Raw genomic sequence first — 18,333 nt, 5'->3', positions numbered from 1 at the left:
ATAGAAGGATCCAGCTTCTAGCTGCAATGAAGAGATTTATTCAGCCTCCACTGATAAGGGGACAGAAAACAGACAGGAGAGATGACTCCCTTCTCATTCCCAGGACTGCAGGTGTTAGTAGCGACCCATGAACCTACCGGACTTGCATAGGTAAGGTTACTAGGCAACGGGGGGAAGAACCTCTGGGTTCGGTTGACCAATGAATTCCTAATTCTGCTAGAAAGTAGAATGCTATTGGCCAAAGTAACTTAGGTGTATTAATGTGATTGGACTATCCAGCTTCGATGACAGGTTGGACGGGAAGAACAAATCTTCACAAATGTATATCTGTCCTGCTGATCTGATGTAACGTCTGAGAGAAGTTGGAATCCTCTGGCTATCTCTCTCCCAATACGTGTTGGTCAAATAAGGAACGTCTTCAACTGCATACTGTCTTTCGCAAGTCTTTGTGTTAGCTGAGATCGGCTAAATTCAAGACCCTCCAGAAGGCAGCCCCGTGAAATCTCTTTACACTCAATATTGTGCCAATTAAACAGGATGTCCCGAGGCATGGTACATTGGGGAAACCATGCAGACGCTATGACAACGGATGAATGAACACCGCTCGACAATCACCAGGCAAGGCTGTTCTCTTCCTGTTGGGGAGCACTTCAGCAGTCACGGGCATTCGGCCTCTGATCTTCGCGTAAGTGTTCTCCAAGGCGGCCTTCACAACACACAACAACGCAGAATCACTGAGCAGAAACTGATAGCCAAGTTCTGCACACATGAGGATGGCCTCAACCAGGATCTTGGGTTCATGTCACACTATCTGTAACCCCCACAGCTTGCCTCCTGGACTTGCAGAATCTCACTGGCTGTCCTGTCTGGAGACAATACACATCTCTTTAACCTGTGCTTAATGCTCCCTCCACTCACATTGTCTGTATCTTTAAGACCTGGTTGGCTGTAGAGATTCGCATTCTAATCAGTATTCTGTAACTTGATTTTGAGTCTCTGTGCCCTGTTTGAGAGCAGATTTCCACTCCATCTGACGAAGGACCAGCGTTCCGAAAGCTAATGGCATTTGCTACCAAATAAACCTGTTGGACTTTAACCTGGTGTTGTTAAAACTCTCACTGTGTTCACCCCAGTCCAACTCCGGCATCTCCACACCAAAAGGTACATGCCAGTGTTTTAACTGCAAATGACTCTCTTATCACACTTCTTCATCTAACTCCATCAACATAATCTTCTATTCTTTTCAGCCTCATGCTTGTCTAGCATCCCCTTTGCTATTTGCCTCAATTACTCTATAGGGTAGCAAGTTCCACTTTCTGGCTAAAGATGTATACCTAAATTCCCTTGTGGAATTTGGATTTATCTTATATTTATGGCCCCTTGTTTGCTCTCACCCAGAAGTGGAAATATTTTTTCAATGTTTACCGTGTCAAAGCCTTTCATAATCTTAAAATCTTCTATCAGATCATCCCTCAGTCCCCTACTTTCCAGAGAAAATAGTCCTAAGTATTGTGTATATTCCCTATACTTAAAAATACATTCACACCATTCATGTTGGCCTAACTTTAGTTTTCAATGGCATTTAAACTTAGAAATTCAATTGTTCTAATGAAAACAGCTGACTTTAATTTTTACATTTTAACCTGAGCATTGACCCTCTGGCTGTATGAGCGGCCAAACACTATCTAACCTTGTAGCTGGAGTCAAGGCATTTTTGAGGGTAATTTTGGTGAAAGGGTGAAAATAGATCCAAAATAGGTGCTGTATTTCTAAGACATGCCTATTTGAAGTTCTGGTTTTATCACACCATTTTGTTGATCACCTAATTTTTGATTGCTGTAATTTGAACTTGCCTGGAGGTGCTAAAACATTGATGTCTCCAAGTTTAGCACCAACGTGTGATTAGACACATTTTTTTTATGGAGCTGCGTATGTGGGCTCCATGCCTCCACTTCCATTTAAGGTATTCCACCAACCTATTTTACCTGCTGTAGCCATAGCTGGAATCTTGAACCAAGAGATGGAGAGCACTTGCTGTAGCTGTTTAGGTCATCAAGGCCCTTAACTCTTTTGCCACTGGGTTATTCCAGGCTTCTCCTCATTCTCTCTTTTATCTCTAGTTTTATTTATCCTTAAATGTTAAGTTATTCAGTAGTTTGCAATACAAAGTTGCATTGATTTGATTGTCATGATATTTGCAGACTCTTGAGAAGTTATCTCTGGCTTGTTTAATTGACACCATAAGACCATATGACATAAGAGCAGAATTAGGCCACTTAGTCTATCAAGGCTGCTCCACCATTCAATCATGGCTGATTTTTTTTCTCATCCCCATTCTCCTGCCTTTTCCCCATAACCCCTGATCCCCTTATTAATCAAGAACCTATCTATCTCTGTCTTAAAGACACTCAACTTTAGCCTGAGGTTGTTTTTAAAAAAATAATATTTTTACTGAAATTTTTATATTTTATCCGACATCTCCCAGTTTGCTGTGCACCATTGTATCAGAGGATCTCCATGTCAGAAAGAATAGCTACATTACTTTCCTAATGGATAGAGTGAAGCAGGAAAACAGAGTACTGGGCTTCACACAGGCAAGTAGATTGTGTGTGACTCCCACCAAAATCCTGACATATTTCTGAAGAAATGAAAATCCATTCTCATAACATTCATCTTCTTTCCAGCTACAGACAATGTCCTGGCAGCAATCATAATGCATTCATCTTGATCCAGTCCTCGGTGTGGCCTTTATTACAATCGGACTAAGTCACAAACTAGCTGCTGGGTGACTGGGACTATCACCTCCTGACATGATTCATAACTCCTAGCAGGAGGCCTGACACAAAGGAAGAGCTGGCACACAGTGAGAGGCATGCTACCAACAGAAGCTTCATTGAATAGACCATCTGATGCTCAAGCAATGCTTCTTCTGCCTGGACCATTTAGGAGTAGTTCTACAGAACAGCTGTAACTGTATTTCCAGGTTTGTGCTACATATTGTGATAATGAGGGACCAGCCCGCATCACCAGCAAGAAGTTTAGGAAGGGAGGAGGAGGAAATGCAGCAAAAATAAGAGGAAGAACTTCCATTGTGACCTGCCATGAAAGCTGCCAGTGCTATCCAATAGGTTCCATCTTTATCATGTTCATGGAGCTGCCACTCACTTCATGTTGAACAGAATGATTTTCATGTTTTTCTCATTATTGTTAAATCACACTTTGTACTTTAATTTAAATGTTGTAATGTTCACAGAAATGGTGGAAAGAAAAATATATATTTCCATACATGCTTATGCTCACATCTCAATGACAAAACCCCATCATTAAATAGCTTTAGATCATTTTCTGGTGCTACAAGTCTCTTTCTCAACAAAGTTACCTTACCATGAAAGATTGTGGAAAGGTTTTTTATCTTCCAGCAGTCAGAATACAAAGTCTCATTTTGAAGTCAAAGATGTGGTCCTACTGAATAATATACCATGGGGTGAATTTTACGGTCCCCACTGCAAACCCGACTTCACACTGCCCTCCCAACTGCCCCGACCAGTTCGCAATTTTACAGTGGGACAGGTGAGACCTAGCTTGACCTGCTGACCCTTGACCCACATGAGGCCTTTAAATGGGAAACTAATGACTGGCTACAATTTTCAGGCTGGCGGGAGGGGCTTGGAAATGGAGGCAGCTCATAAAGTCACACTGCTCGTGCCTCAGTGGGAAGTGGGGGAAGGCTTCCATTTTTGCATTGGCATCCTTCCTTCACCTTCACACCCCCCTCCCCCATTGGGCCTCATCTCCTCTTCCCACCATTTGCACTTACCTGGTTCGGTACTCTGGGACTTAAAATCTGGGGACTGCTTGTAGTCCCAGTCCAGGCCACTGTGCTACTGATGCTGTTGGAACTACTGAGCATCTGATGAATTCAAGGCAGGATTTCCTTGGTAGAAATTTAATGTTCCTTGGAGCATTAAATGGCTGTTGGACAGCCAGTATTGGCAGGGGTGTGTTCTCCACTGGCACTTCAGGTGGTAGGGTAGGAACCCCACCATACAAAAAAAACCCATCCCCTATTTATATCTCCAGGTGTGTGTAACAAATTATTCAAACTGCATCAAAAAATCTTGTACTGCAAAAGGTGTGCAAGCATGCCAAGTGACCACTATTGCAACTTCATTTCTGCAGTTTAATTATAGGTTTTGATTTTGGCTGTTTCAGGAGATATCAAACTGTATGAAATTTCATAGAAACCCTACAGTGCGGAAGGAGGCCATTCGGCCCATCGAGTCTGCACCGACCACAATCCCACCCAGGCCCTACCCCCACATATTTACCCACTAATCCCTCTAACCTACGCATCTCAGGACTCTAAGGGGCAATTTTTAACCTGGCCGATCAACCTAACCTGCACGTCTTTGGACTGTGGGAGGAAACCGGAGCACCCGGAGGAAACCCACGCAGACACGAGGAGAATGTGCAAACTCCACACAGACAGTGACCCAAACCAGGAATCGAACCCAGGTCCCTGGAGCTGTGAAGCAGCAGTGCTAACCACTGTGCTACCGTGCCACCCCTTTTGCCTGATGGAAAGACTTCTTTCAGGTATAAATCAAATTTATAACTAGATTAGTTCACACATTTTAATTCAAGATTACATTGATCATTTTGGATTAAGCAGAAAAGCCATTTGTGAGTTATTTCTGGCTTGTCTTCCAAAAAACAATCTATACAATGTAGACAATCTCAAATACTTAATACAGAAGGATGTACTGGACAGCCTCGGTAACAAAAATGATCCATTTTGCTTCATTTCTGGCCCTTTGTATGTCTTTTGTTTTGTGTGCCTCTGTGTTATAACTCAGTTGTCAGTATAGATCATTTTAATTGAATACAGATAAATTTCATAATTAGCGCTCCTGGTACAGAGCTTAGTTTGATAAGAGTGAAACAGCAATCTTCCATGAAAGCTTTGTTTTCAGATTAAATCTATAACCGGTAAATGCCTTTGCAGTTTATAATGTTGTAAACAACATTGATCATCGAATAATCAGTAAAGAGCTCTTAATCACATTTTGAAAAATGATATTTAATTCAATCATTTGTTAATGCACCATAGCAGCTTTATATTAGTTTCCAAAGGTTGGCAATGATGAACAGGAAACCTACTTCTGTCACTTGCATAGACTTGTCCTAGTGACCAAAGGCAACAGAAAAAGGACAACCTTTTCTCAGCAGATAAAATTGTAATACAAACCATGAATAGTTAAATTCTAATTTAGAAGATATATGACATCAAATACCACACATTAACAATCAAATTTCATGATTCTATTCCATCATTTAGCATGTGCCATATCAGCATTTTAACCTTATAGTTTACTAATTGCATTGGGTGAAATCTTGTGAGATCCCTGGGGAGAGGGTTGGGACGGAAATCAGGGCTGGCACAGACAGGGCTGGCTTCCTTCTGTGCTGTAAGCATCTATTATTCTATACAAGAGGTTGCCAAACAAGATGCGGGATTATAGGACTGGGGGTAATAGACTGGATTGAGGATTAGTTTCGATGGGCCGGACAACCGGGCGGCACGGTAGCACAGTGGTTAGCACTGCTGCTTCACAGCTCCAGGGACCTGGGTTCGCTTCCCGGCTTGGGTCACTGTCTGTGTGGAGTTTGCACATTCTCCTCGTGTCTGCGTGGGTTTCCTCTGGGTGCTCCGGTTTCCTCCCACAGTCCAACGATGTGCGGGTTAGGTTGATTGGCCATGATAAAATTGCCCCTTAGTGTCCTGGGATGCATAGATTAGAGGGATTAGTGGGTAAAATATGTAGGGATATGGGGGTAGAGCCTGGGTGGGATTGTGGTCGGTGCAGACTCGATGGGCCGAATGGCCTCTTTCTGTACTGTAGGGTTTCTATGATGATTTCTATGACAACAGTGGGAATGAATGGGTAATTTCTGGGATGGCAGAGTGTAACTAGTTGAGCACTTGAGCACAGTTGCTTTTCCTGTTCACCTGATTTCCCCTATGGAGACATTTTGGTTCTTAAATTTACAGTCAGTGCAATAGTTCCTCTCCTCCGCGTGCTCCAGTTTCCTCCCACAGTCCAAAGATGTGCACGTTAGGTGGATTGGCTATGCTAAATTCTCCCTCAGTGTACTCGAACAGGTGCTGGAATGTGGTGACTCAGGGATTTTCACAGTAACTTCATTGCAGTGTTAATGTAAGCCTACTTGTGATGAATAAACTTTATTTTGCTTTCCTTTTTTCGCTTCACAAAGTTTATGCCATGTACAATTGTCCTCTTTTTAGGTCAAACCAAACCAAGTAAACAAACTCAGATTAAATCAGGACAAAGTAAAAGGGGCAGCTCCCCAAAAATTAGGAGGAGGTTTTGTGGTGCAGTGGGTTGAGTCTCTGAGCCAGAGGAGGAGGTCTTGTGGTGCAGTGGGTTGTTTCTGAGCCAGAAACACCAGGTAGGAGTCCCACCACAGGACTTGATCTTATAAGGAAGGTACTTTCAGCATGCAGACAAAGGGGTTGCATATCAACCTGCAAATCCTTCCACCAGTCGCCAAAGGCAGGTGCGAAGGGCGGGGGAGATTTGGTCGGCCGTGTGATGGAGTTGAAGTTTCTACCATCACTACCCATTGCTCCAAGACGACAACATGTGTGTAAAAGTGCCCGTTGCCACGGGAACACGGACTCTCTGAATGAACCGTGACACAGCCGGCACCCAGAACTAAATCCCATCAAAAACCCGCCCAATCAGCGGGACCGTTTGGGGGCCGCGGTCCCTTTAAGAGGAAGAGCTGTTCGGTGATTGGCTAAAGGTCAGGTTTCGCTTCCAGTGCGCCTGCGCGTGTCGAAGGACGCGGCATTTGTCAAGGAAACGGAAAAACAGAAAGAGACACAGAGAGATAGAGGGAGAGAGAGAGATAGAGCCAGGAAGAGGGATAGAGAGAGAGGGATAGAGAGAGAGGGAGAGATAGAGATAGAGAGAGGGAGAGAGAGGGATAGAGACAGAGATAGAGAGAAAGGGAGAGATAGAGAAAGGTAGAGATAGAGAGAGGGAGGGAGAGATAGAGATAGATAGAGAGAGATATAGAGATAGAGACAGGGAGAGGGAGAGATAGGGAGAGATAGAGAGGGGGATAGAGATAGAGGGAGAAAGAGGGAGGGAGAGGGATAGAGAGAGGGGGAGAGAGAGGGATAGGGAGGGAGAGGGATAGAGAGAGGGATAGAGAGAGGGAGGGAGAGGGATAGAGAGAGGGAGGGAGAGGGATAGAGAGGGGGATAGAGATAGAGGGAGATAGAGAAAAAAAAGCGAGAGAGAGACAGAGATAAAGAGGGATAGAGAGAGAGAGAAGAACAGACACAGAGAGGGGCGCATAGGGCCCCGAGCCGCCGGGAACATGTCTCTGCAGTTTAAGGTGAGATCTTTGATTTAAAACAGTTGGATTTTAATAACCCGCCTCTCTGTCAACCTCTAGGCCCAACTCTGCTTGCGGTTCCCTCCATCTCCCCTCCCTCCTTCCCTCCTCCCCTCCTTTCCCTCCCTCGACCTTTCCTCCTCCATCCTTCCCCTCTCCCCTCAATCCTTTCCCTCCTCCATGCCCCCTCTCTCTTTTCCCTGCATTGGTGATTTATGGCTGCTACAGGGAATAAACAACCCAGTTTGATGAGCAGTTCTGAGACAGTTTCCAAATCCACTAGTGTGTGTGCTAACTCTGCAATATTGTTTATTTGTCCTCCTGACGTTCAACCTAAAACACATTCCTGAGGTTTTCAGATCTAATTATTTAAACAGCCGATCCTAAAACATCAGCGATTGTGGAAGGGATTACAGACATCAGCTAATAGCCGCGAAAATGAAATGAAAATCCAGTTTCCTTTTTTTAAAAATGAAAAGCACTTCCTATAATCCGGCAACAAACATGCCTCTGGAGATGAATGTGATTAAAAGTGACTCGGATTAGGTAAGGAAGTAGAGGAAGGATTCCAAGCTAAACACATTACTGCTGAAACAGTATACCTATAAATCTACGCACACCATCTGGCTATAATTGCAGTCCCTTTAAAATGAACATTGGACTTTTCAAAGGCGATTGATGAAAAAGATTGCATCCAAATAGTTTAAATTTCTATTCCACCAAATGAAGTAGTTGAGCCAGTTTTGCTGGCCAGAATGTGGAGGCAGCATCAGATTTATAATACTTATTCCTGACACCTAAAAGGAGACCAGGATTATGGATGGATCAGGATTGTATTTGCACCATGGATTAAAACGGAAATTGTTGTTTCAAAAATCAGATTAATCAGAGTACAATTTTTAGCCTGGTAGATTAAGCACTGTCGCCACTTGAGTCATAAGGCTGTGTGGCCTGATTTTTTTTTAAGGATGTAAACACATAATCTGATGTTCCCCTGCAGTACTGAAGGAGTGCTGCACTGCCTAAGGTACAGACGTTGCATAAAATGTTAAACTGAGGCCCACCTGCCTACTCTGATGGATGTAAGAGATCCCTCTGTACAATTCAAAAAGCAGGAGGGTTCGTCCTAGGGGTGAAAACCCTTCCAGCTTACCTGGGGGTCTTCTAGAATGGAGGATTGATCTTTTGGATAACCGTTGGGGTGTGCGGGGGGGGGGGGGGGGGGGATGGATAAGCAAAAACGAGTTGGTGAACAGCACTAATACACCAGCTGACAGAAGACTGCGCTTTGACAGGCAGCTGCAGTGGATGACCCTTGACTGCACTGCTTTTGTACATGTGTGGGTCAGTGAACTGCGTGAATGGAGCAGTTATCAAACAAAACTGGAATTCAGCATAACCAAGTAGCCAGTCATTCATTGTCTGGGATCGGAGAGCACAATCCTTGGGACAATGGGGGAAACTGCAGAACACGCTTTCTGGAGGCATCAGAGTACATCTCTTGCAGATGGTCAGGAGCTGCACATGGTGCCCTTAGAAAATTTTCTGACTATTCTTTATAATTCTAGGGCACTTTGGCTAGTGACTAAGAATAGTCTGAAAAGGTACACTCCAGGGAGCCAACCTTTATAAAGGAAATGTTTGAACTGTGTCAAGTGTCCTGCGATCAGCTCTTCAAGAATACAAATAGAGTTGACAACCATAGTTATTGAATGTCTTGATCAACCAATATACCTTAATTAATGTCTATAAATACAGTCTAACCGATAGTTCATTTTATTGTTGTGTATGGGACAATGCTGTGTGCAATTTGGATGTGTCATTATCCTACATTGCAATATTGACTACACTTTAAAAGTAATTATTTTGGTGTGATGTGTTTTAGACACTGAGGATATGAAAGGCGATATAAATTAATTTATAAATATGACAGTAAACCGAGAAGACATACCCCTTTAAAATAAAAACAGAAAAAGGTGGAAAAACTCAGCAGGTTGGGCAGCATCTGTGGAGAGAGAAACAGAGTTAATGTTTGAGTTCATATGACTTTCCCTCTCTTTAAATCTGAAGAAGAAATGTTATAGATTTTATACTGTTTAAGAGATGAAATGAATTAAGTCTGGGATAGGTGGGAAATTTGACAGATGTCATGGGCACATGACAAAGGATGTGTGAATGGTATTATTAGAAAGACTAACGAGGATGCTGATGGAGGCGTAAAGGTAAGATAGAAGAATGTGTTGATAGCAGAACAAGGGTCAGTGTTCTGTGAAAGCAAGACTTAAGGAAAAATTACAGATGGATGGCCCTGTGGGAACAAAGAAATAGATTAAAAATGGGGGTGGGGTGGGGGGTGGTGTGTGTGTGTGGAGATGGAGGAGAGAGTTCAAGATCTAAAGTTGTTGAACTCCATGTTAAGTGCCTAATCAGAAGATAAGATGCTGTTCTTCTGGTTTGTGTTGGGCTTCACTGGAACATTGCAGCAGGCCCAGGATGGACATGGGGGCAACGTGAGCAAGCAACAGGAAGGTTGAAGCAGCAAACAATAAAAAGGCTGGGATCATGCTTGCGGACTGAGTGAAGATGTTCTGCAAAGCGGTCACCTGGTCTGCATTTAGTTTCCCCTGTGTAAAAGAGGCTGCATTGGGAGCAGTGAATGTAGTAGACCAGATTGACAGAGGTGCAAGAGTCATGCTGCCTCACCTGAAAGTGCCTGGGGGTTTGGACCAGGGAGGAGGAAGGTGATAAAGAAGGAAGTGTTGTATCCTCTGCCATTGCATTGGAAGGGGATGAGGAGTTGGGAGTGATGGAGGGGTGGACCAGAGTGTCGGAGAGGGAGTGGCCCCTGTGAAATGCTGACTGGGGAAGGCGGGGCAGGGGGGGGGCGGGGGGAAGGGAGGAAGGAAAGAGGGCAAGATGTGTTTGGTGGTGGCATCATGGCAGAGTTGGCAGGCATACCCTTTTATAATCTGTTTTTGGCATGTGATAAGTCTTTAGGTAGTTTTAGGTAAGCAACTTCAAAAAAAGTCTTTGTTTTTTAGTAATTGAAATTGAATCCAACCTCTGCTGAATTTTGAAGTTTCTACTAAATTATATTTTGTCTACTTCTTAGGGTATAAGTGAATACAAACGAAATTTCAAATGGACCAACTCCAAGAGATCACGCTCTTGTAGTCCCCTTTCTAATCAAAAAGTACCATGGGCAGGTCTGCCCTCAGAGCAGTTGGGTAAGCCTTTAATACACAAGCCATGTTTTCCAATAAGCATTTAATACATAGCTACTTTTTTTTAGTAACCTTAAGTTCAAACTTGTCCCTTCAAGGGTTTAAGATAGTTCTAGAATAGAACTGGAAATAGTTAGCAGGCCATGTTACACATCTATAGAGAGAGAAACATGATCTTTGCTCAGAAAAGATGCAATGTAGTAATTCACTGAGATTTTATTTTTACCTGGCCCTTCCTACTTTGAAAAATGTTTTCAATAAATTTGACATTGGTGTGAGAAGAAAAATATTAAGTTTGCCAATACTAAATAAAGGAGAATGAGGAAAAAATGCAGGATATTGAGACCGATTGTCAGAGGAATCAGATATATAGTGGAGGTAGATCATTGTAGATAAATGTGAACCCATAGACTTTGGGGGGGAAAAGAGCAGTGACAAAGTATAAACTGTAAAATTCCTATAGATTAGACAAAGAGAGGTGGGAGTGGAGATAGAGTGGCCATATAAAAACTAGAAGGGATTCCTGGTTGTAGACAGGAGTATTCCATACAACAGCAAAGAAAATATGATGAATTTGTAGAATAATTGATTGGGCCAACTTGGAATATTGCATGCACTATTGGCATCCTATCACAAGAAGGATGTTAAAGCTGTGGAAAGGGTAGAGTAAAATTACATCAGAATAGGAGGTTTGTTTTGAACAAAGGCTTAAAATGATTTCCTCCCCTTAACATTCTCCACCCATATAAACTTGGAACAGGGAAGGTTATCTGGACAGCACTGCTAGAGGGTAAATCGGTGGAAAAACCATTGGGAAGCACTAAAAAGTGAGATCCTAAATGTACAAAGTAGACATGTCCCCTCAAAATAAGAGTGGTACTGTCAAATCTAGAACCCCTGGTTGTCTAGAGGAATACAGGGGAAGATCAAACGGGAAAAGAAAGCATACAATAGGCACAAAGAGCTAAGCACTGCAGAGAGCCTAGACCAATATAGGAAGTGCAGGGACTAAGTAAGTAAGGAAATCAAAGAGCAAGCATGGAAAAAGATTAGCAAGTAAAGTTTTTTTTAAAATCCAAAGATTTTTTTACTAATATATTAAAGGTAAAAGGTTAGTTAAGGAGAAAGTGGGACCCAAGAAGGGAACTTGAATGACAATGCAGAGGCTGTGGGAAGGGTTTTAAATGAATATTTTGTCTCTGTTTACAAATGAGAGGGATGATGCAGATATAGTCATCCAGGAGGAACACTGAGATATTGGATGGGATAATCCTAAAGACAGAGGAAGTACTTGAAGGATTGGAATCCTTGAAAGTTGATAAATTGCCAGGGCCAGATGGATTGTTTCTGAAGCTGCTGAAGGAGGTTAGGGAGGAGATAGCAGATGCTCTGAGGATGAGTTTCCAATCTTCACTAGATGCAGGGGAGCTACCGGAGGACTGGAGAAATGCAAATGTAGTTCTATTGTTTAAAAAGGGATCGAAGGAAATGCCAAACAATTAGACCAGTTAGTCTTACATTGGTGGGCAAATCAATAGAATCAATCCTGAGAGATGGGATAAACTGTTATTGAGAAAGGCATGGATTTGTTAGGGAAGGTCTTGCTTCACAAATTTGATGATTTCTTTGAGGAAGTGACAAGAAAGGTTGATGAGGGTAGTGCTGTGGCTTTGTGTACATGGATTTTAGCAAAAGGTGTTTGATAAAGTCCCATATGGTTGGTTGATCAAAAGAAAAGCCCATGGGATGCAGGGTAATGTGGTGAACTGGATAAAACGTTGACTTAGTAACAGGAATCAAAGACTAATGTTGGATGGATGCCCTTGCGAATGGAAAGTTATTTCAAGTGTGTTCCACAGGGCTTGGTGTTGGGACCCTTGCTGTTTGTGTTGTATATTCGATTTGGACGTGAATGTGGGGCCTTGATTGGGAAATTAGAAGACAACACAGATTGGCCCTGTAGAAGATAGCTATAATCTCCAAAATGATATAGATGGGTTGGTCAAGATAAGTGGCAGAAGATGTAGAGGGGACATGAGGAAGAACCTTTTTACGCAGAGGGTAGTGGGTGTTTGGAATTCGCTGCCGACTTGGTGATGGAGGCAGAGACCCAAGTACCTAAATCTGCACCCTAGGTGCTATAAGCTACAGGGCTATGGGCCGGATGCAGGAAGGTGGGATTGGAAAGGGTGCCTGGGTCTCCTCGGGTTGGCATGGACTGATTAGTCTCTTTCTGTGCTGTCGCTTTTCTATGGGGGTCTAGTAGAAGTTTTGAAACATGCAAAATTTTGAAAAGCTGAATCAGGAAACAACATAAACGTCTTTCAATCGAATGGCAAGTTGAATGTTCCAAGGCACTTCACAGCTGTGTAACCAAAACTGTAGTGTAATGCTTTTAAAAGCAATTTTTAAAATCACAAGTGATTTAGAACATGCAATGATTTAACACTAATGTATGTCAGCTGTGGCCTAGCTGGTTTACCTTTCACACTGTGGAGATGCCGGTGTTGGACTGGGGTGAACACAGTAAGAGTTTTAACAACACCAGGTTAAAGTCCAACAGGTTTATTTGGTAGCAAATATCATTAGCTTTCGGAGCAGATTTCCACTCCATCTGACGAAGGAGCAGCGCTCCGAAAGCTAATGGTATTTGCTACCAAATAAACCTGTTGGACTTTAACCTGGTGTTGTTAAAACTCTTACTACCTTTCACACTCCAGGGCTTGAACATAAAATCAAGGCTGACAATCCAATGCAATACTGAAGTATCATTGCATTGTCGGAGATGCCATTTTTCAGATGAGACATTAAAGTGAGACCCCATTTGCCTGCTTGTTGGATGTAAAAGATCTCAAGGCACTATTTTGAAGAGTTATCCCCTGGCCAGTATTTAACCCTCGACTAACATCACAAAATACAGATTATCTGGTCTTCATCACATTGCTGTTTGTGGGAATTTGCAGTGTGCGAATTAGCTGTTGTGTTTCCTACAACAATGATTATACTTAAATGCTTCGAGATGTTCAGTTGTCATGAAAAACGCTGTATAAATGTGTCTTTATTTACAAATGGCTATTGAAGCCAAATGTAACCTGATTGTAAAATTGAATTGATTATTATAAGAAGAATTACACAGATCTCTTTTTTTTACTTTAGGGAATACGAGGGAACCAAATTTTATCTCCAAGAAACGAGTGCTATATCATACACCTCAAGTTTCGCAATCTTTTCACTGGGACTGGAACAGTGATTCCGGAAGCAAATCTCATGAACCAATACCCAAAGTATCTGATCTAGTGAAACAGCGATCTTCTGCTTTCAACAAGAGAGAGACGGAGAAGGCTCAGGATAATCAGGAAGAATCCAAAACTCCCAATGCTCCCCGAAAGCCTAAAGTTGCCAGATCACAGTCTGCGGACTGCCATTTGCACTCCGCACTAGAACCATCACTGAGTGAAGACAAGCAATTGGCTATTGATGCTCAGAAAGAAAAGGAAGACAACACATCTTCCAGAAAAGAGGGTGCAGAGAAAGCAGTTAGAAATGGCGTAAGTAAGAACAATGATTATTAATGTGATATACCACTGGTCTTTAGTTGTTTTTGCTGGGCTGTATTTAGGAAAGGGAATTCCTGGCATTACTAGCAAATATTCTGTATCTCCTCTTGCATAAAGTTTTTATTTATTAGTGTCACAAGTAGGCTTACATTAACACTGCAATGAAGTTACTGTGAGAACCTGTGTGAAGGGGCTAATATAAGTTTAAAGTCAATGCAGTTATATAGAAATATATTTGGGGAGAAGGCAGGAAAATGGGGATGAGGATCAGCCATGATCGAATGGCAGAGTGGACTCGATGGGCTGAATGGCCTAATTCTGCTCCTATATCTCATGAACTATATTTAGATAAATTTAAATGTAGGAAAGGAGTAATGTTAAATGTTTGGAATAATAAATACAAGAAGAAAATTTGATTCCAATCTGAGAAAACAACTTTTAATTTACCTTCCATACCGGTAGTTCCCTGTGCAGTGATCTGAATTTCCCATTTTTATAAATAACGTTTCATGTGGGATGTTTTAAGATGAGAAGAAATCAACCATTAATGTTAAAGAGAGTCTGCTTGTAATTAATAGGTTAGCTATGCACTTCAAAAAAAAGCAGGGTTGAATACTGCACCACGGAAGAGTTTAGCGAGAAGCTCAGAGTACCAAAGACAATTCGCTTGGAAAAGCCAGTTGGGCAATTCTCCATTATTGTCTACAGAACAGGTATTATTAATTTTGTTTCCTGTTCCATTGTGTAGTCTTGTTAATGAATGGTAGCAATAACTTAATGTACAGAGACCACGGAAGCAAAATCTAAAACGTCTTCATGATCGAACCTGGTCGAAAAATATAACATTGAACAATTGTACCAACTTAAAACAAATGTAAATTAAAAAGCAGAACCAAAAAATGTCATCGCTGGATTACTACCTGAGCCATCAGCAAATTGGCATAAGATAAATAAGTTGAAGTGAGTCAAAGATTGGTGTGGAGAAATGGGACTTTGGCCCCAATACTGGGGAAGGAGGAAGCTGTCCCATTGGAATGGTCTTCACCTGAATCTCGCTGGGGCCCCCGACATATGGGTATGGATAAAGGAAGATTTAGGAATTGAAAGATAGAAGTGGAGGCAATGGATAAGTATATTGATATGGTACAGGAAGGGATGGAGAGTTTTTAATGGTAGTAGTGCATCAGAGAATAGGATCCATGCAGGGAAGAGTAGCAAAAAAAAAGATTGAAGTCACTTTAGCTAAATGAGTGGTACGTCTGAAATAAAGTGGATGAACTAGTGGGACATAGAGGTAAATGGTTCAGATCTAACTGCTATTACAGAGAATGTTTACAAGGTTGGGAAATAAATATTCCAGGATAAACAACACTTCAAAGAAACAGGCAGGATAAAAAGGAGGGCTAGCCCTGATGATAGAGGGTGACATAAGGAGATTAGTGAGTAAGGATCTTGGCTCAGAAAATCAGGAAGTAGAATAAATATGGCTGGAAATTAGGAACAGCAAGGGTGGGAGTAATTTATGGGCTCCTGAACAGTAGTTATACTGTTGAACAGAGCATTAAACAACAAATTATTGGAGCTTGTAACAAAGGCAATGTCATAGCTTTGGGGGCTTTAATCTCCATATGTATGGGACTAATCAAATTGCTGAAGATGGGCCAGGATTTTTGGGGCTGTGGTGTTGCCTTTTATGCCATCTGAAGAGTTGGGGGGAACACATCCCCCACTGCCACTGCCTGCCCCACAATGATTTGATGCTCCAATGAGTGTTAATTGGTTGAAAGCAGGATTTCTGCCCCTCATTCAGAGGAAATCCTGTTTTAAAGAGCTTCTAGCCAATCAGATTAGTCAGCAGCTCTCTAATCCTGGCAGCACTGGGACTGCAATCAGTCCCCAAAGCCCAAGTCCCAGAATTCCAGGAACAGGTACATTGTGAGGTACTTGGAGTGTAGGAGATGCCTGGGGTTGGTGGGCAGAGGAGGATTGGGTGTCAGGAGAGGGGTGGTGGTGGGCACTTGTATGGGAGGGGGGTCCTGTGATTACTGGGACCTTGAGGGGGACTGCCCAATGTTAAAACTCAATTATTTTAGGACAACATGAAATATGAGAAACTAGCAAATGATATAAACACACTGCTTTTACAAGTTTTCAAAAAGGAAGAGTAGCTAAAGTAAATGATCCCTTAAAAGCTGCCGTGCAGAATGAGCAAATGACGAACTTCAACTTGGAAGACCTCCAGCTTCTAGAGACATGTGAGGCAGGTGAAGCACATGCTTGTGTCTATATTCTGTAGCTTTTTTTTTGGAGCAGGTTGCGAGCCTGAAGCTAGAAGTTACAGCATGAGGTGTGTTACTCTCATCAACCCTGGCTGACTGGAAGTCTCTCCTCCTCTTTCTGCCAACGATGGGCAATTTGGAGATTGACAATCAACCTGTTAGTAGGATTATGAATGTACCTTCCGTGGCTATTGAGTCCTAAAATGGGACTTGAACCTGGAGCTTTCCGGCTCAGAGATAGGAATTCTACCTACCGCACTGCAAGACCTCTCAAAATAGAGTCATTGAACAAATACTTTGTTTGTCTTCAAAGTAGACAGTTATATCACCTTGAGTGATTTGTCTTTACTCGTACAAGCAGCACAAAGTTAGAGTGCAGGTACAACAAGCGTTTAGGAAATCAAATGGCACTGCTTTCACTGAGCACTGACTTTTATTCTCCCATTAACACATTCTGATATCTTTTATGCAACTATTAGCATCTTCTCCTAACATTAATACTTCCTCTGTCTTGTGACCTACGCATCTTTGTTGCAATCTCTCCTAGCTCCCACCAACCACTGACCTTCTTCTCTGCTGCAGCTGCTCTACTCTCTTGTACAATATCTAATTCATCACATTTCTCCCTCTCTTTAACACTGAAGAGTCATACAGACTCAAACCTTATCTCTATTTTCCATCTCTACAGATGCTTTCAAACTCTGAGTTTTTCCAGTACTTTTCTGTTTTTGAATCCGATGGCATGTTGATCTCTTATTGCAAGGGGATTGGGATACAAGAATAAACAAGTCTTTCTACAATTGCACTGGACTTTGTAAGACTATTGTATGCAGCTTTTGGTCTTTGTACTTAAGAAAGGATATACTTGCATTAAAGCCAAGACAGTGAAGGTTCACTAGATTAGTCCCTGTGATGAGAGGGTTATTCTATGATGAGAAGCTGAGTAAATTGAGTCTATACTCTTCAGAGTTTAGAATGAGAGGTGATTTCATTGAAACGTTCAAAATTACGGAGGGGATTGGCAGGGTAGATATTGAGACATTATTTTCCCTGGCTGAGGATTCTAGAATACTAGGGCATGTTCTCCGGATAAGGGGCAATAATTTAAGGCTACGATGAGGAGAAATTCTTTCACTCGGAGTTGTAAACCGTTGGAATTCTCTACCCCAGAGAATTGTGGATGTGCCGCCATAAACACATTTAAGGCTGAGAAATATATATTTTTGGTACCCCAGGGATCTGGGAAATGGGCAGGTTAAGTAGAGATGAAGCCCAAGATTAGCCTTGATCATCTTGAGTGATGGGCTTGAAAGTTCTACTCGTGCTCCTATTTCTTATGTTTTTAACATTTTTAGAAACCTGACTGAGAATTTTACATGCGCGCATGGTGGGCGGGACCAGAAGGGGCTGCACATCTCCATTCCTCCCACAGTCAATGAAAGAATGCAATATTATTCTGAGCCAGCCAGTGAAACATGTCCGGATAGGGTCTGTGAGAGGCTGGCGGCTGTGTGGCGGACACCAGGGCTAATGGCAGGACTGTTGGGAAATGTGGCTGTTCGAGACTGCTGAAGACATCAAAGGCGACAGTGGGAGGTCTACATCATGGTGGCAGCAGCATCAGGAAGACACTCCAGGCTGGGGGGGCATGTCAAGTGGGCAGCAAACCTCCAGATTTTTGGATGACAGTCTGCACGTCCTTGTGGAGGTGGTGACTGCCAGGAGGGACACCGTGATGCCATGCAATGGAAGGAGGCCACCCCACCTAACCAAGAAGGCCTGGGCAGGGGTGGCAGCTAAGGTCAGTGGGCACAACCTGGTCCAACACACATGGATACAAAGCTG

General features: G+C 42.5%; 2 protein-coding genes across 3 annotated transcripts in view; both read left to right on the top strand.

Moving 5' to 3' along the window:
• Positions 1-18,333, top strand: part of irak3 (interleukin-1 receptor-associated kinase 3) — a 333,490-nt gene that overhangs the window by 182,102 nt on the left and 133,055 nt on the right. The window lies entirely within an intron of this gene.
• Positions 6,879-18,333, top strand: part of mdm1 (Mdm1 nuclear protein) — a 33,408-nt gene continuing 21,953 nt past the window's right edge. The window contains exons 1-4 of one of the 2 annotated variants that reach the window (XM_078221162.1): positions 6,879-7,428; positions 10,541-10,655; positions 13,809-14,200; positions 14,788-14,922. In XM_078221162.1, coding sequence (XP_078077288.1) covers positions 7,411-7,428; positions 10,541-10,655; positions 13,809-14,200; positions 14,788-14,922 — 660 coding nt within the window. In that variant the 5' untranslated portion in view covers positions 6,879-7,410. The remainder of the gene's footprint in view (positions 7,429-10,540; positions 10,656-13,808; positions 14,201-14,787; positions 14,923-18,333) is intronic. The other variant, XM_078221163.1, reaches the window with a different exon arrangement.

This window comes from Mustelus asterias, chromosome 9 (genome assembly GCF_964213995.1).
Source record: "Mustelus asterias chromosome 9, sMusAst1.hap1.1, whole genome shotgun sequence".
In the NCBI taxonomy this organism is placed as follows: Eukaryota; Metazoa; Chordata; class Chondrichthyes; order Carcharhiniformes; family Triakidae; genus Mustelus; species Mustelus asterias.
Note: the sequence above shows the minus strand (reverse complement) of the source record. Positions and strands in the feature narration are given on the sequence as shown.